The 19779-nt window shown below is 40.4% G+C and overlaps 1 protein-coding gene across 3 annotated transcripts in view; it reads left to right on the top strand.

Annotated features, from left to right (window-relative positions):
* Nucleotides 1-10163, top strand: part of wipf1 (WAS/WASL interacting protein family member 1) — a 44661-nt gene extending 34498 nt beyond the window's left edge. For all 3 annotated transcript variants that reach the window (XM_031893225.1, XM_031893224.1, XM_031893226.1), the window contains 5 exons: nucleotides 86-250; nucleotides 1107-1865; nucleotides 2605-2805; nucleotides 4491-4604; nucleotides 5965-10163. In XM_031893225.1, coding sequence (XP_031749085.1) covers nucleotides 86-250; nucleotides 1107-1865; nucleotides 2605-2805; nucleotides 4491-4604; nucleotides 5965-6020 — 1295 coding nt within the window. In that variant the 3' untranslated portion in view covers nucleotides 6021-10163. The remainder of the gene's footprint in view (nucleotides 1-85; nucleotides 251-1106; nucleotides 1866-2604; nucleotides 2806-4490; nucleotides 4605-5964) is intronic.
* Nucleotides 10164-19779: the final 9616 nt, after the last annotated feature.

Consider the following 19779-nt stretch of genomic DNA (forward strand, 5'->3'; position numbering starts at 1 on the left):
CAACAGTTGCTCACGAACCACTGGTTGGGGATCACTGATTTCAGGTATACTAAATTAAAACCTTTTTTTCCCTCTGTTTAAACAGAGCCAAAATCTTCTCCTGGAGGCGGAGGTGGTGGTGGCGGTGGTGGCGGTGGTGGCGGTGGTGGAGGAGGTGGTGGAGGAGGAGGAGGTGGAGGACCACCTGGTTTAGGAGGATTGTTCCAAGGAGGAATGCCAAAGCTTCGATCTGCAGGATCCAGGGAAAATGGTAACATCCCATGCCTATTCTAACACCTACCTCTGTATATAATACAGATATACAGTAGAAATTATGTAACAATGTATAAGAGAGATGTACGCACAACTATAAAAGCAGCTTCAGAAAGGGCTTCTAGATCATTTACAACATTAATTTGATGGTTTTATATATTTATATATCCTTTAGTACTGTACTACAGATACAGGTACATGTTATCTCGCAGATAAGATGTGAAATTAATATTTTCATTCAGCACAGGTGGTACAAAATCTCATGAGTTCATTAGGTTCATCCTAAAAGTGCTAAGGAACCAAAAATCCCCAGCAGATATAAAACTCGTTCAGACCGTTCCCTGGATTCATCACATCTAAAAAAAATTTAAAAAATTATAACTGAATTTTTGTTTTTTCTAATAAACCAATCATTTTTGTGCCTCACCAGTGAATCACTGTATACTATGTTTCTTGTTAGAGTAATCTTTATTCCACTGCCCTTATTATAATGAAACCTATTCTGATGGTGAAATATCTTTTGCTCCAAACTTATTGGATGTTCTCTTGACACCTATGCTTTCCTATGGAAAAATTGTTGTTGTCAGTATTTTCTGTTTGCCTATTAGATATTTGTAAATGCTGAAGTGGAAAAGTGACCAAAGACCAACAATTCCATCATAGATCTGTCACATCCACAATCCAACATGGTCCATGGCCATTGCTATAGACTTACCCAACAGATGTATCTGTCATGTAGACACTGTTTTGGTTTTAATCAAAGGCCAATAAGTACTTAAATCAGTCCGAATTTTTTGAGTTAGCAGATCGTAATTATGTATTATATATAACTAATATTTCCATTTGATTTTTAGACTCAGGGGGCAGTAGACCACCACTGTTACCACCTGGTGGAAGAACTTCATCACCTAGGCCATTTATACCTCCAGGTGGAAGTCCAAGAGGCCCGGCACCCCCTACAGGTAACAGGGGTAATGTTCCAGATATTCCAAGAAACCGCATGCCTCCACCAAGAAATGATTTTAGTTCCAGAGCAGATAATACACCTCCTGCTGTCCCCAATATTCCCAAACCAATCGCTTCAAGTCTACACAACAGAGGTCCACCACCAGTGCCAGGAGGAAGTAGGTTAAGCCCAGCGGTGTCTCCTTCAACTGTAACGTCGTCTAGACCACAGGGATTTGGAGGAATCAAACAGCAAGCGTCAACACCTCCACCAGTTCCTTCCATGAACAGGCCACCACTTCCTCTAACTCCTTCCCGCTCTTTAGAGGACAGACCACCACCGCCACCTCCAACAACAAACAGGCCACCACTTAGCAGAGATGTACCCCCACTTCCACCACCTCAGAACAATAAGCCTCCTGTTCCGTCAACACCAAGACCAATCTCTGGATCACAGGCTCCACCTTTGCCCCCAGGACGACCAGGACCTCCTCCACTTCCTCCTACACCCAGTCCCATGGAAGATGCATTAAGGCCTCCACAGCGTAATTTGTCTTTACCTGGTGCTCCTCCACCTGCTTTATCGCCTACAAGGTCTGGTCCTCCACCTCCTCCCCCACCTAATGAAAGACCCCCACCTCCTGTTAGAGACCCACCTTCCAGATCAGGTAAGGTAATGTGATCTAAGAAATTTAGTTATAGATGAACCACAACTGTAATAATGACATTATGTATAATGTATAATTAGATAGAAATGTTCCCTATCAGCACATAACAAATTATGGTGCGCACAAAGAATTTTATTGTGAAAACACTTATTTTTGCATCTATTATGACCTGAGAAAAAATGTGCCCACAAGTTTAAATTATGCCCACGAAAGTAATTTTCAGCACACATAGCCGAGAGGGAATTAGAGGGAACTAGAGGGAACATTGATAGATAGACAGACAGACAAATAGGTAAGTAGATATTTAGCTACTCTGTTTGCAATATCTTCATACTTTATTGCTCTGTAACATAAACTACAAAAAGTATTTAACATTTATTAGCTATTTATGCAGGAAAAACAACATTTGTAGTCAGTGTCAGACTGGCCTGCTTGGATACCAGGGAAACTCCTGGTTGGCCCAGTTAGTGTGCGCTCTTGCTTCTAAATATTTGGCCCAATTCATAGTCATTCCATATTTCTGTATGTGAGCAAAAAGGCTTAATAGATGGAAGGATGGAGTATAATATGTAGAGAAAAGAGACTAGGATAAGAGGTTGATAGAGAAGAGGAGGAAATAAAAATTTAGAGAGTGCGCCCATGGTCCAATGTTTTCTGAAGGGCCCCTGGGATTTTGCATTTTTTTGCCTAGATATATTTTACCTATATAAAATGGTAGTTATGCTTTTTTTCCTTGTAGGACAACTTCCACTACCCCCTCCTACAACTAGAAATGGTTTCAGCCCTCGAGCGTCTATAGGTCCACAGCCACCATCAAGAGTTGGGTCGGAAAGGGGTGTATCAAGACCTCCACCACCTCCAGAAAGACCAGTGGGTTCTTTACCTCCACCTCCTCCGCCATCCTTGGTTAGAAATGGTTTTCAAGATTCATCTTGTGAAAGTAAGAAAGCCCTCATCTTAAAAATGGTGTGGTGTAAGTTAAATGGGCCAAATCATTCCCCCCGCAAAAGAAAAAACACAATCTTTGGGGGGGGGGGGTCCAACTATCTTCAACCTCAAAGTTATAGTGGCAGAAAAGGCTGAGAGTAAGGGTATAATTTATATTATGCTTTTCTCCAGTGGGACTTTACAGCAAGCAAGGCAGCCATTATAGGAACACTAAGGGGCTGATTTACTAATCCACAAACGGTCCGAAGGCGTCCGAATGTGTTTTTTTCGTAATGATCGGTATTTTGCGATTTTTTTTCCGTAAATTGTTGCGACTTTTTCGTAGCCGTTACGACTTGCGTGAATTGTCGCAACTTTTTCGTAGCCTTCGCGCCGAGTACGAAAGTTTCGGATTCATTCAAGCTTTAGTATCGTGACTTTTCTTGGGCCAGGTTGGAGCTGCAGAGTGCCATTGAGCCCTATGGGAGACTTTCCTTGGGCCGGGTTGGAGCTGCAGAGTGCCATTGAGCCCTATGGGAGACTTTCCTTGGGCCGGGTTGGAGCTGCAGAGTGCCATTGAGTCCTATGGGAGGCTTCCAAAATCATGCAAAGTCTGAAAGTTTTGCCCGCCGTTTACGAGCGCTCAATACGAAAAAGTCGCGACAATATACGAGCAATTCGTAACGGCTACGAAAAAGTTGCGACTTTTCGCGCAAGTCGTAACGGCTACGAAAAAGTCGCGACAATTTACGATAAAGTCCTAACGGCGACAAAAAAACGCAAAAAATACGAAAAAGTCGCAAAATGTTCATTTCCAATCCGAATTTTTCCCATTCGGATTCGAATTTGTGGATTAGTAAATCAGCCCCTAAGTATTCTGGAACACCAAGAGATTAAGTGACTTGTCCAGGGTCACAAAAAGTTGCTGCTGGTAATCAAACCAGGGTCCATAGGATGAGATCCCACATCAAAGGATGATCACTTAACTTCTAGGCCAAATCCTCGTCCTGAGAAGGGGATCTGCCATACAGCAGACCATGCAATGGTCCAGGCCACCCCACAATGTCTACTTTATTTATCTATTCATTGTGCCTCTATTGTAAAATAATTACTCCATTGCTTATAATTCCCTGCCTTGAGTCCATGCTCCTTAAATTTAACATACCTTTTTCAAATGAGAGCGGATCAATAAAAAGATCACGTGCTTCTGAAGTCTTGAAGCCCATGTTTGTGTATATCTCTGAAAACAATGTGGAATGCCACATCCAGCCCATGGTCCTCCAGTTGGGCATTAGTTTTTAAAAGTTAACTAATTTTTGTTAATGAAATGAAATAAAGAAATTATTAACTGAAATTAACTGAAACCAAATGTTTATATTATTGTGGAAATGGAACAAGAAAGTTTAAGAAATGGCTTGTTAAAGAAATGGAAAAAAAACCTACTTCAGTTTTAAAAATATGCATGAAAGGTACAATTATTAAGTAACATAAAAGCCCAGCATAAATAAGGAGCATGTAAAATTACATTAGGAATATAGAAAAAGATGACAGCATCCTTTAAAATGATTTTGTACATGGCTAAACTATTCTATCCTTTTCCAAAAGGGTACAACAGCATTTGATTTTGTAGTATTTATGTCATTCAATTAGCAAAATGGCAGGTAATTGTAATATATTAATGTTTTCTTTTTGCTGTAGATGATTGGGAGAGACGATTCTCCTTCCATCCGCTGTCTGATTTACCTCCACCAGAGCCTTTTGTGCCAGTAAATAAAACATACCCCAGCCAACTTGGCAGAGGGGAAAGCAGAAGTGAGTATGAAAGTTCCAAAGAATATAATTTTTGACTTGTTAAGGTGTTGTAAGGTGTGCTCCTGGGTGACGTAGACTCATCCTGTTAAACCGTGTTGTCTAGCCCTTACATACTCATTCTGCCTTGTAAACCATGATTGTGGTTGCCAGTGATTGTAGTTCCAGTGTCTGAATCTCTTGTATGTCTCACTTATGGGACTGTGAGTCCAATAACCTGCTTCCTGTGTAGTCCCCACGTCCTGGTCCAAGCAGCCTTGTGGTCGTGAGAGGCACCGGTAAGGTTAGGAAATAACAAGGCCTCACATACTTACACTTAGGTGTAATTTTGACCTGGAATCCAGTGTGAAACTAAGCAAATAATTAGATAAAAGTCTATTATCTTCAAGTGGCACAGTTTCATCTTTTTACTAGGGATGTAGTGAATCCAGGAGTGAGACAGACAAATCTTCACACTTTTGTCAGCTCTTGAACGCAGCTGTATTAAAGGAAAACTATACTCCCAGAATGAATACTTAACCAACAGATAGTTTATATTATGCTAAGTGACCTATTGAAGAATATGTGGAATATATATATACAGTATATATCAGTAAATATAGTAAATATTCCCATTCCCTTGAGCCACCATTTAGTGATGGGCTGTGTGCTCCCTCAGAGCAGAGATATGTTAGCTGGAACCTGTTATCCAGAAAGCTCAGAATTAGGAAAAGCCCATCTCCCATAGGCTCCATTATAATCAAATAATTCTAATCTAAAATGATTTCCTTTTTCTCTGTAATAATAAAACAGTACCTTATACTTGATTCTACTAAACATATAATTTATCCTTATTGGAGCCAAAACAATCTTATTGGGTTTATTTAATGTTTAAATGATTACTTTGTAAATGTAAGTTATGGTGTTCCAATTTACAGGAAGACCCCTTATCCGGAAAACCCCAGGTCCTAGCATTCTGGATATTTTCCCAATGTTATGGGGCCCTAAATTGAATTTCCTGTGGGGTCCAGTAACTTCTCTCTGGTTTTTACAACTTGTGTTCCAGGACACAGTTTATATATACATAAAGTATATAATTTAAAGACCTTTAAATGAATTTTAAGTATGTTATAGGATGGCCTATTCTTAGCAACTTTTTAGTTAGTCTTTATTTATTATATTCTGAATTATTTGCCTTCCTCTTGTACCGCTTTCCACTTTCAAATGGGGGTCACTCCCCAGCAGCCAAAAACTATTAGTCTGTAAGGCTATAATTTTATTGTTATTGTGTTCTTCTCTGTATCTTCTAGTCTCTTTTTCAAGCCACTGCCTGGTTACTTGGTTAAGTTTGTAATGTTATTTCCTTCTTTTGCCTGAATTTTAGGTGGATCTACCAGAAAAGAAAGAGGAGCCCCTCCTTTACCTCCCATTCCAAGGTGAATTGGCTTTTAACATCCTACGGATACCTACTGGGGATTATCTGATGTCTTTCACTTGCTTTATACTTTGGAATCTTATTCTAACAAAGGTATAAACAGCAAGTTATCATGTAGGTACTGTAGCCACCAAATCAAATGGAACTAAATCGATGAATTGCCGTTAATAACAGCCAAAACCTTGCTGTTACTGAGAGAATTAAAACTATTTCAAACCCAGAAAATAGAGTTATATTATAATTTTGGGCCTTGTACCTTCTCAGGCAATTGCATAGTTTATAACAATTGCCTCTTGAAAAAAAGGACCTTTTTCATGTTTTAATCCACATGTTAACTTCAGATAAAAACATATTGGCAATGGCTGAAATTTTGTGATATTAAAGGGTTATAAAATAACATTTATGTTTTATATTTGAAATTTGCAGATACTGTGTGTTTTGTTCTTACAGTGTATACTGACCTTGCGTTAAAGATCAGTGCAAGGCAGGACAGGGATCATGAAACTGAGACATTGCACTGACACCAATAGCACTGAGCTCTATGCTCCCACAACCTTATGGCTATATCAGTAACTAGCAACATAGTGTTGTCAGCTACACACGTGACTAAAGTCACTGGTTTGTGTTAAAGTCGCTGGGTTGTGGGACTACTAAAGTTTATGCATAATTTATATAGAGGAGATTATGACCTATGTAAAGTACATAAAGTAAACTGCCACTGTTGCAAACAACAACTGATGTAGCAATACACTCCTAACGTTCTCCCGATGCCAATGAATGTCAGCTGGATTCTAGCACAGGTATATATCCGGAATGCTTTCCGTAATTTGGGTCTCCTTACCGTCTGCTAAAAATAATTTAAACATTAAATAGAGTTGATTTGCTACCAATAAGAATTCATACAGCTTAGTTAGGATTAATGGTTTTATTATTACAGACAAAAAGGAAATCATTTTTAAAAATAACAATTATTTGCTTAAAACAGACTCTATGGGAGATAACCTTTCCATAATTCAGAGCTTTGTGGATAATGGGTTACTGAATAAGTAAGTATATTTGTAGTTGTAGTGCAAGAACATCTCAGGGTAGGGGTGTCCATTATTGCTCCAAGTATTAGTACTGGAGTTTAGTAACAGGATCAGTATTTCTGGCTTAGTCTTTAGAATCGTTTTTATCAACTAAATGTAATCAAGATTTTGGATTGTTTATATCCAGAAATGTAATGTGCCTTGTATAGAGTTATTATATGGAATACTTTAACATACAGGTGGCCAGTGAAACATGCCTTATGTAACACTTACTGCATCCCATTTTAGATTAATGCAACTTTTCTCAACAGGCAGTATAGAATTAGGGTGGAAACAGACTGTCAGATGGTTCATGGTACATATAATGGGTTAAAAAATAAAGTTATCTAGCAATAAAAATGTAAGGTTTTACTACAAATCAGAAACCTATTTGTTTATTAAATGGACACTTACCATCAGTTTTCTTGATTCTCCTGGGGCTTGCATCTAAATAACAATCTTATGAGCCATTTCATAGAACGCCTGCTCACACAGTGATGGAGGATACCAACAGAACGCTCTGCAGGGCAGCAGAGAATGCAGCACACCACTTTCTGCATTATAAAGGGAGATATATCAACCTTACCCTATTTTAAAACATAGTATATATGAACAACATATACTCAGTATGAAAGGAAATCTGAGTGTATGAATGAAATATATATATATATATATATATATATATATATATATATATTTGTTAGCTAGCTAGCAAATACAATGATAGAATGCTGAAATGAGTTTCCGGCTCCCTTGTAGTGAGAATTCTGTTCATATTTCCTAGATGGGCTGTAAATAAACACAGACAGCATGGGATTCTGCTTCCACCAAGCTCATTGATCTAATTATGCAGTTTAAAGTTAAAGTACAGTACCTTTCTTTGATTGTAATCAGAGCCTGGTTTATCAACTAATTAAGAATTCTGTTATGAAACAAATGTCCTTTTTGAGCTCTCACATTCGACTGCCATTATTATGGTGCTTTGGTGCTGAAGTGATTCGATCTTAGGGTGCCTTAAACCAACCAAGCTTTAAACACTCTCTGAGGTGACAAATACTGCCTTCCTACCACTTCTAACATAGGGATATATTAAAGCTAGCAATTCTTGCAAACACCAAATATGTGGATCTTAGCATTTGCTCACTGGGCCAACCAATGGATTACATAGGGAGCGCTTGCAGAACAGTTTCTGTAGATTAAATCTATGGCCTAATGCAGTCCTTGGCTTACATTTGTTTCCCGGCCTGAGGATACTTGAATCAGGGTTTTCATAGGATCTGAAAAGTTATGGCTTTGGTCTTTTCAAGGGACAATCAATTGCCAGTTTGATCAAGCACATGAACTTGCTTTCCTAGAAAAGGTGTCTCGTGACCCTAGTACTGCTGCTCATTATTACTGTATATACCCTGAATAAGTATTAGCACTAGTGGATTTAACATGACAGTCTCTGCATAGTATAATTATTTGCACTCAGGGAGGCCCTTCTAAACTAAAGCTTCCACATTAGGAATACATGATACTGTCCATTATTGTAAAGGTGGTATAGGCAGTATATGCATGTACATGTAGGGTCTCTGTTATGGAATGTACCCATGCTCTTAAATTACCTACTTGCAGGCTAATGCTGGATAATAGACCTCTGGGAAGGGACTGTGTCTGTGGGATAGCAGGTATAGTAGGGGGAGATGGTGCCTATAGTAGCAGTGGGGGAAGTAATAGCCTCTGGGAAGGGACTGTGGCTGTGGGAGAGCAGGTATGGTAGGGAGAGATGGTGCCTATAGTAGCAGTGGGGGGATAATAGCCTCTGGGAAGGGACTGTGGCTGTGGGATAGCAGGTATAGTAGGGAGAGATGGTGCCTATAGTAGCAGTGGGGGTAATAGCCTCTGGTAAAGTCCTGTGGCTGTGGGATAGCAGGTATAGTAGGGAGAGATGGTGCCTATAGTAGCAGTGGGGGTAATAGCCTCTGGTAAAGTCCTGTGGCTGTGAGATAGCAGGTATTATTTTTAGCTCTAGTTTTGGCAGGCAATTTTGGGAGCTGCCCCTTACATTAGTTAAAGCCTAACAGCTTTTATATTCATGCGGTACCACCTCTAAATTAAGATCACTTAATGCTCATTGTTTCAGTACTGTTGGTACAAAATACAAAAAATAAATGGGAGTAATATGGTGTTTACATTGCAATCCAATACGTGACAGTTAAAATCAGCCATGATAATAAAAAACAATTTATGTTCTGACTCTCTGTATTTGTTTTTAATTCATTAATTTTAATGCTGTAGATGAAGTTGCCACCCGGCTGATAAGAATGATACTTGATGCCAATGATATTAAAAGGGATGTTAAAATAACAGAGATTCTTGGAAGGCTGGTATTTTTATTTACAGAAACAGTGGCAACTGTAGCTACAGATCTTCTCTAGTATTGACTGTAATAATGTGTATGTAGTTCAGTATTGTACTATATTGTTACCTTTAATGTTATTGTATATCATGTGATGTATTGTGTGGCTTAAAAAATGCAGGGTTTATGGCCAATATAAAAAGCCGAGCTATGTAGAATTTACTGGTCCACATGTCTTATTGGTTGCTATGGGTTACTAGGCCTGGAGCAAACTTTGGAATTTTATTATAGTACCCTCTGTATGTCAGATTCTGGTGACCATAATGGGGTAAAATGTAACAGTACCGTCCCTCATTATGAAAAGAAAAGGTGCTAATGTTCAGATATCACTCTCTACCACTTAACTCCAGGGGTTTTTAAAAAAGGCTGTTGTACTACAGCATCACCTAGAGCAATGTAGGCTACCCATTCCTGACATATGCAATTCACCAGAAATATTCAGCCCATTTTAATAAATGTAATTGTGTATATATGTGTTGGTTGGGGGGGGTCGGGGGTTAAAAAAAAATTAACAAAGCCTTACGATGACAGCAGAGCTGACAGAGAAAGGGGTTAACAGACAAATCTATGCATTCTAAAGAACAAGTATAAATGTTACCAAAGATGTGGAAGATGCAAAAAAATATCCTTTTATCATTTTGTATTAAAATAAAGCTTTACAAGCCTTTTGGAATTCTGAATGGTTTCTTTGTGTTTTGTTTAGTGAAATATGGGCCTGGTGAAAATTTTAGACACACAAGGGTGGGGGGGTTGTTGGGTTCCCAAGAGAACAAAAGGACCTATGACCACAGATCCTAGCAACCAGCCTGTGATGTTTAACAACAGGTAAAATTCCACAATGGTCTCACTGCTGACACCTAACCTGCATGCGCAGTTGAAGCGGATTTCCTGCTACCTCCAACTGCGCATCCACAAGCAGGTTTGTATTGGCGGAGAGACACAAAGAGTCTTCAATCGGTAAGAAGATGTTGGCGAGGTACGCTTCTGCGCTTCTCTGCATTTTTAGCTAGCGGTTAGCGATAGAGGCAGAGTGTAAACGTAAAAACTATGTGATAAGGGAGAGTGAGTGGGGTCTAGCTAATGATAGTTAAGGGTCCTTTTTGCACACGGGGGTATAGTTCTCCTTTAAAAACAGAATGCCTTTGTATTCCAAGCCTACAGACCTGTACTGTCTCAAAAAGGATGTTCTATCCTTGATCAATATCTGACTGAGGCCCAATGAGAAATTAATAAGGAGACTATTATTTTGGCCCCATACATGGTCCAAAGAGCAGGTACCTTGGTTAAAGGAGGTTATATTGGCAGCCAATATGTGCCTGTGTTTGGCTTTATGAAAGCACAAATGGGTAATCTTTGAAGGGGGCATATAGCATCAAGATGAAGTATCTGGCTCAGCATTATACACCTCTAAAAATAGATAGAATGTGTCTTTTAAAGTTGCTTTTGCTTAATCACAACTTCCCCAAACAGCACTAGTACCTGCCCGCTGATTTGGGGTTAGGCACACCCGAAGGGAACTGCAGTATATATTTTTTTTCAGCTGTGATTGGCTATTGACATCATGCTGTGCTTCTGTGCAGGCACCATTAGGAGACGCTCACCGCTCATTTGTAACACTGATACAAACTAAAGTGGATCTATGGGAAGCTCTAATAAAATTTATTTTTAAGGGTGACAGTGCTTTTAAGCCCAGATTTAAATTAGGCCTCTCTTTAACATCAAATCTCATCTCTTTAGTTACTGGATTCTGCCTCTTACCTAGTCTCCATAAAAACACACCACATGAGGATAAATGAATTTTTCTAACCAATGTAATACATAAGTTTTGTTTTTTTGTTAGCCAGGACTGGGAAAAAAAAGCCTCTTTTGTTAGCCAGGACTGGGAAAATACCCAACACCCCACCCAAAAATGGAAGCACTGTACATTGAACTGTATGGATTAATCAAGGTAAGTATGCCCCATAAGCACTGTACAATGAACTGTATGAATTAATAAAGGTAAGTATGCCCCATAAGCACTGTACATTGAACTGTATGGATTAATCAAGGTAAGTATGCCCCATAAGCACTGTACAATGAACTGTATGAATTAATAAAGGTAAGTATGCCCCATAAGCACTGTACAATGAACTGTATGGATTAATCAAGGTAAGTATGCCCCATAAGCACTGTACGATGAACTGTATGAATTAATCAAGGTAAGTATGCCCCATAAGCACTGTACAATGAACTGTATGGATTAATCAAGGTAAGTATGCCCCATAAGCACTGTACGATGAACTGTATGAATTAATCAAGGTAAGTATGCCCCATAAGCACTGTACGATGAACTGTATGAATTAATCAAGGTAAGTATGCCCCATAAGCACTGTACAATAAACTGTATGGATTAATCAAGGTAAGTATGCCCCAATCAAGTGTGTGGGATGGTTGGAGAAAATGAGAGGTACAAGTACAATTACTGTTCCATTTTGAAGGATGTATATTTCTATGGTTATGGATATATAAAAGTCTATGAAGTTCTTGAAAAGGATGGGGGTGGTCAGTCACAAATATAGCCCCAGTTCTCAAGCTATGGGAACTGAATGTACAGACCAATTGAATATGTCTATATAACGCAGATTGTCATAGGTCTAAAAAAAAAAACATTTTTAGGTCATACTTATCCCATTCTTATACATTTATACATTCTTATCACAGTTATACTGTACTTGTAGTATTTCTGCTTTTAACACAGTTTGGTCCCAACACCCTGAGCTATTAGTGAGCAGGTAATTCACCTGGTTTATAACTGTACTCCATCCTCTGCACACCGGTTAAATAAAAAAAAAGAGAAACCCAGACCCAGGACAAGCAGTGCTGTGGTGCAATCTGTTCTATTAAACACTGCATGTTTGGAGCATAGTTGCCCTTTAACAAAGACATACTGTTTACTGTATATTGCAGGGTAGAATTTAATAATGGACTTTTTATTTTTTTTTTACGAAAACTATGTTCCCTTCCAATGTCGCTTTATCACTGGAGAAAAGGGTGAGGTCATAAAACGTTTGTTGTATATTAAATTTCATGAATTTTCAACCTTTTCTGCCACATAAATAACAAGCTAACAAGAAATATCCTTAATTGATATCTGGCTGGCCATATTTTAGTGAGAATATATCCATAGTTATGTATGTGACCAGTCTTATGCCAAGTGCTCATTTGAACTTGGCTGTAAATCTATGTGCCTTAGGGCAGCGGTCATATCCATTTTGAATTCTCATCATGACAGAATTTACAGCCATCGTGTGCCGGTTGACTGCACTCCTTATGTGATTCCATTGCCGAGTCATCTCTAAATCTCACTAAAATTATAAATTCATTTGACAAAAGAAGCATATTTTTTTGCCCAAATGTATCCCCCAACATGGTGCTCCTAATCATGCAAACATTTAGCCTTTGGAAATATGACTGGATCACATAAAGAGGATATTCAATGTATTTGGCTGCATGAGCCGATGTGGTTTTTCTAATGCCACAATCAGATGAGAGGGAAAATGTCCCAAAAACTGGTTGATCACTTAGCCTTTCAGTTGACCATGTCATTTTTTCTATGACCCTGCCCTGTAACCTATTGTAACCCCTTCTTGGCTGTAACCAAGCCAACAGCACGGCTAGATAGGTTTAGAGCATGGGGTACCTGCAACTCAATCCTTCAGAATGGGCCTTCGCTATGTGGAAGGGACCAAACGGAGCTATGGTGTAGTGAAACTACAACTGACTGCAGTGCAGGATAACAAATGGGTGCCAGAAGGTTCTTTCAGTTGAACAATGGAATTGGTTTATTGTCAAAGACAATCAATATGCAGGGTTATATTAATACTCACATACAGCTGTTGATAGTAATACTCTGAGGACAGCACAGAGAGGGTGCCCACCGTTTCATCCCAACTCCTCCTGAGTCTGGGCAGGGTCAATGCACCTGGTCAGCTTTGCCACTCTTTGGAACAGTTAGATTGGATACCACACTCCTCAGGTTGACTACCTCTAGTCGTCAGGGTCCCACAGCAACTATAGATCAGGGTTCAGATACTGCCTGCCTCCTATGTCTAAACCGTGGCCCTACACTAAGGCAACAGTGCTCTCCTTGGTGGAGCCGAAACTGCTCTTGCTTCCTTCCCTCTCTATCTCACTTTTCCTAGAAAGTGCTCAACAAGAGTAACTATCTAACTGGTCCTCATTCATGGGGTACCTGTCCCCAACTTCTCTAGAGCAGATGCAGACTCTAGGGTAAAAGGCTTTGCTGGGGCCCTGTTGATCCCAGGCTCAGTGGAACTTCCACCTGGGTCAGCAGACAGGGTCAGACTGGGGGGGTGAAGGGCCCACCAGGGCTCCCGCCCCTGGGGCCCTGCATGTGCCCCCGCCGGCTTCGTCCCCTAACCCCCCCCCGCAGGGCCCCCCACCCAATGTCCTCCCCCAAGCGTGTAAATTTAATGCGTCAGGGGAGGAACGGTCAAGAGAGGGGTAGTGCCGGCAAGGGTCAGGTCTGGGCCTGGGATTTATCCCGGTGTCCCGGCAGCCCAGTCCAACCCTGTCAGCAGATGCAGCCAAAGAGGAAGACCCACCCCTTTGCCAAACACTATATTGGAGTGCAAAGGGCGGAGTCAACCTGTAAACCAATAATGCTTCTCTAAACTCATACATGAGACTTTGCCCAGTAACAGCACAGACTAAGGAAGTTGTAGGGTTTAAAGCCATAGGGGCATGTTAACCCTATGGGTCCCTACACTATTCACCAACCTTGCACTTTGACTATTTGACTGACATCTCCCCTGTCTTCAACCATATACCTCCATGTTCCCATCTACTGCTTCAATTGTATTAGGAAAGGGACACAGAAGAGACTTCTCAGCCGAATACCTGCTGCATCTGAGTCTTGAGCGCTAAATGCATGCCTGAGAAAAGTGAAACAGTTCTGTGAATGGCAAGTAAAGCTTGTAGTAAATATAACCCTCACCCCTGAAAGGAACTTATATGGTAAATAGGAAGTTGACTGGGGAATGTAAAGAACAGGGCCAACAGCGCCAGATTTCAGATCTGAGCCCCCCTGGGGCCGCCCCCATTCGTCTCCCCCCCCTAAGCGCGAACAGCACCCCAAACCCCCCCCACGTACACTCACATACGGAGCAATGGCGAGAGGTCCCCATTACTCTGTATGGGAGCTACATTTCAAAATTTTGTTGCGGCGGGCACCCAAATTTTTGCCACCCTAGGCCGCAGGCCTTTGTGGCCTCTCCCCAGCTGCAAAGGGGCAAAAGAACATGCTGGGAATATATACTTTATTCCTATTAATATTATTTCTTGTTTTTGGGGACCCCTTTACTTGACGGAAAAGAGAAAGTGCCAGAAAGGAAAATGTCTTCAAATTACTTCAATAATCAGTAATGGAAAGATGTAAGTCACATAACTGATTTTGCTTGTTGTGTTTGTACTTAGTCCTAGCCACCCTCTACTGGAATTGTGTATGGAACTCATCAGTAGGGTAAAGGTATGTATTGATCCTAACATCTGAGACAATGGCTATTGAATAAAACTGGCATGTTTAATAATACAGAGGCAGGACGGGAACTTTTTTCATGTAGTCTAAAAAGTACAGGACACACAATATGAAAGGGAATGTAAATTGCTGCTGTGTTTCTACTGCTCAGGGATGAGATGGAGTGGCTGCGGCCAAAGTAAATCTTATTGAGTTCTCTACTGCGCTCTTCTAGGAACCTGGGACGAGAAAGGAGCTTCTCTCATATATTTTAAGTTTTTCAAAATGCATTTTCTAGTAAATCAATTGGTATTATAATTAAAGGGGATCTACTAATAATAAATATGGTACTTTTTCTGTTTATAAAATGTTCATTTTTATAATAGTTTCCCTTATTGACCATTTAAAAGTAATTCTTGCTGTTTGTTTTCTAGGAGTGAGATAGAAGAGCTGTGGGGAAAGGAAATCTCATTTCACTCTCTGCTGAGCTCTCTAAGGAACCTTGGACAGAAAGAAGTAATTTCTGCCAAACTCCACCAGGCGTCTCACCTGCAAACCAATTCAGAAAAGCAGACAAATTAAAGAATGTGCTGGAGATATCTGATTAAAATGAGGTTATACTGCATTCATGTTATTTCAGATAAAATGGTTTATGGCGGCCCCCTGTCTGGTGGACCTGTGCAAATGCCCCTTTTTCCTATTTATTAAACCTAACTTTACATTTGATGAATTAAGAACAATGTAAATATGTGAAAATAAAATGCTATTTCTAAAGACTAAACTCTTTGTATTTACTTGAAATCTCAGGTGACATTATAAGGTGGCAACCAGCCCTGCAGGGAAACACAAAGAGATGTCAATACATTTACACAGATACAAAGTGAAGAGACCCAGCTCACACTGAAGGGGTAATAGGGTTTTTTTGCTGATGGCAACAGGACACAATAGGGGAACGTGAAAACAAATATATAAGCAGGTTAATTGCAGGGCTGGGACTAAGGGTAGGCAGTATATGCATGTGCCTTAGGGCCGTGACACACGGGGAGATTAGTTGCGCCGCAACAAATCTCCATTGTCAAGAGTGACTAATCTCCCCGCAAGGCCATCCCACCAGCTGATGGGATGGCATATGCGGCGCCGCAATTTGCCGAAGTCGGCGAAGTTGCCTTGAGAGGAAACTTCGGCGACTTTGGCAAATCGCAGCGCCGCGTATGCCATCCCACCGGCGATTTACATTCTAGCTGGTGGGAAAGCATTGCAGGGAGATTTGTTGCGGCGTGACTAACCCCCCCCCGTGTTTCACGGTTCTTAGATTCAACTGGGTGGGGTTCAATTCCCAGTAACACGGTTTCCATATGCCCAGCTATACCGGGTGGGCTTGTGGATGCAGGAGCAGCTTGGTGGTGGCGAGCAATGGTGGGGTGGTTTAGGCAGTGACCAGTGGGGCAAAAGGGGTGGTGAGGTGAGGGTACCTTTCCTTTTGGCCCTGCCCTGGCTTCTGATGAAATTGAACTGCTACAAGAGGAAAGAAAACAACCCCTATATAGTGTGCTACTGTTAATAAATAACCTACACCCTCCAATTTTATTATTGAGTTCCCCATAACAGATCAGCCCATACAGCTGTTGTGAGGATTTCTACAGGTCAGAAAACTGTGCACAAAACATAAAAGTTAAGACACAATTGTAAAAAGAAAATGCTCATAATATTAGAAAGGGTGGAGTAGTGAGACTTGACTCCTCCTTGCCAGTTAAGACTGTTAGTACTCACCATTTCTAATAAAGGCTAATCCATAACTAACTCAAGAACAGTAAACTCTAAACTATACATTCTTTATGCAGTTTAGATTTTTGAAGCAGACAAATACCCATTTCATCAAGACAGTAAACTGAAAATCAACAGTATCTGGCATGTTAAAGAGCCCTAGTGTATAAGGGACCAATTATAACTACAAATATCCCAGTATTCAGAAAAGATTTGAGCTTTGTGTAACTGCACCCAGCGCTGTTGGATTAATGGGGCAGTACACTCTGCACCAGTATGTCTGACATTATCAAACAGCCCACTTAGACCAGCTAGCTACTGGCAGTTCCACTTACTTCATAAAGTGCCTCAAATTTGTTCTTATACATTGTGCTCCAAGACTCCCAAACCATTATGTATTCAAAAAGGTAGAATTGCAATACCATACCTCTTTGATACCACTTTTGCTGCCCAGAACCTTTATGAGACACGCCGGAATAGGGTGCATACAATGTGGGGCAAAATATATACAAACCGGATTCCAAAAAAGTTGGGACACTAAACAAATTGTGAATAAAAACTGAACGCAATGATGTGGAGGTGCCAACTTCTAATATTTTATTCAGAATAGAACATAAATCACGGAACAAAAGTTTAAACTGAGAAAATGTACCATTTTAAGGGAAAAATATGTTGATTCAGAATTTCATGGTGTCAACAAATCCCAAAAAAGTTGGGACAAGTAGCAATAAGAGGCTGGAAAAAGTAAATTTGAGCATAACGAAGAGCTGGAAGATCAAATAACACTAATTAGGTCAATTGGCAACATGATTGGGTATAAAAAGAGCTTCTCAGAGTTGCAGTGTCTCTCAGAAGCCAAGATGGGTAGAGGATCACCAATTCCCACAATGTTGCGCAGAAAGATAGTGGAGCAATATCAGAAAGGTGTTACCCAGCGAAAAATTGCAAAGATTTTGCATCTATCATCATCAACTGTGCATAACATCATCCGAAGATTCAGAGAATCTGGAACAATCTCTGTGCGTAAGGGTCAAGGCCGTAAAACCATACTGGATGCCCGTGATCTCCGGGCCCTTAAACGACACTGCACCACAAACAGGAATGCTACTGTAAAGGAAATCACAGAATGGGCTCAGGAATACTTCCAGAAACCATTGTCAGTGAACACAATCCACCGTGCCATCCGCCGTTGCCAGCTGAAACTCTACAGTGCAAAGAAGAAGCCATTTCTAAGCAAGATCCACAAGCTCAGGCGTTTTCACTGGGCCAGGGATCATTTAAAATGGAATGTGGCAAAATGGAAGACTGTTCAGTGGTCAGACGAGTCACGATTTGAAGTTCTTTTTGGAAATCTGGGACGCCATGTCATCCGGACCAAAGAGGACAAGGACAACCCAAGTTGTTATCAACGCTCAGTTCAGAAGCCTGCATCTCTGATGGTATGGGGTTGCATGAGTGCGTGTGGCATGGGCAGCTTGCATGTCTGGAAAGGCAGCATCAATGCAGAAAAATATATTCAGGTTCTAGAACAACATATGCTCCCATCCAGACATCATCTCCTTCAGGGAAGACCCTGCATTTTTCAACAAGATAATGCCAGATCACATTCTGCATCAATCACAACATCATGGCTGCGTAGGAGAAGGATCCGGGTACTGAAATGGCCAGTCTGCAGTCCAGATCTTTCACCTATAGAGAACATTTGGCGCATCATAAAGAGGAAGGTGCGACAAAGAAGGCCCAAGACGATTGAACAGTTAGAGGCCTGTATTAGACAAGAATGGGAGAGCATTCCTATTCCTAAACTTGAGAAACTGGTCTCCTCTGTCCCCAGACGTCTGTTGAGTGTTGTAAGAAGAAGGGGAGATGCCACACAGTGGTGAAAATGGCCTTGTCCCAACTTTTTTGGGATTTGTTGACACCATGAAATTCTGAATCAACATATTTTTCCCTTAAAATGGTACATTTTCTCAGTTTAAACTTTTGTTCCGTGATTTATGTTCTATTCTGAATAAAATATTAGAAGTTGGCACCTCCACATCACTGCGTTCAGTTTTTATGTCCCAACTTTTTTGGAATCCGGTTTGTAGGTTGAAATCAGTGGCCCAAAGTCATTTGAACCCTTCAGCACCCCTGTTAGTAATTATTTAAATAGGTAGAATTGCAAAGATGCCCACATTGATGCCACTTTTCCTGCCTAGAATGTTTTTGAAGCAGGTCAGAACAGAGTGTGTACATTGGGAGGCCTCTGCCTGCAAATATATAGGTTTAAATCAGTAGCCCAAGGTTATTTAACACCTTCAGGACCAATGTTACTTGTTCAAAAATGTAGAATTGCAAAGATTCCCACTTTGATGCCACTTTTTCTGCCCAAAACTGTTTAGCATCCCTGCCTGAATATATATAGGTAGAAATGAGTGGCCCAAGGTCATTTAACCCCTTTAGCAACCCTGTTAATTATTCAAATAGGTATAATTACAAAGATGCCCACTTTGATGCCACTTTTCCTGCCCATAACCTTGCTGGGCCAGGCTGAAACAAGCTGTATTTATGCAGGACAACCCTGCCTATGAATGTGTAATTTTAAATCTATGACTCAAGGTCCTCTAATTCCTTAAAACACCATTTTTTTATTCACTGACTAGGCACGAAACTGAAACTGGCCGAAAAAGATACAAACTTCAACACAGAGAACAAGAAACTAAAATATTCTGAAAGCTTGCTATGATTTCTAAAGGGTTACCCTGTACAGCACATACTGTAAATATGTAACAGTGGTTGTGATAGTATATATAATATATATAAAAGAAACACTGATAGTGACCCCTTTAAAGGCCATACAAGTTTCTTCACCCTCTATCTGCATTCCACTTAAAAGGCTGTAAAATAATGTTTATTGTATTCTTGCCACATTATAAGCGTATTGCTGTGCAACCGAGTTGCATCGATATCCCATTCTTATTAACACTGTATAAGCTGACAACTCATCCTATTTCTGTCAGCAAAACACAACTGTG

This window comes from Xenopus tropicalis, chromosome 9, assembly GCF_000004195.4.
Source record: "Xenopus tropicalis strain Nigerian chromosome 9, UCB_Xtro_10.0, whole genome shotgun sequence".
NCBI classification, from domain to species: Eukaryota; Metazoa; Chordata; class Amphibia; order Anura; family Pipidae; genus Xenopus; species Xenopus tropicalis.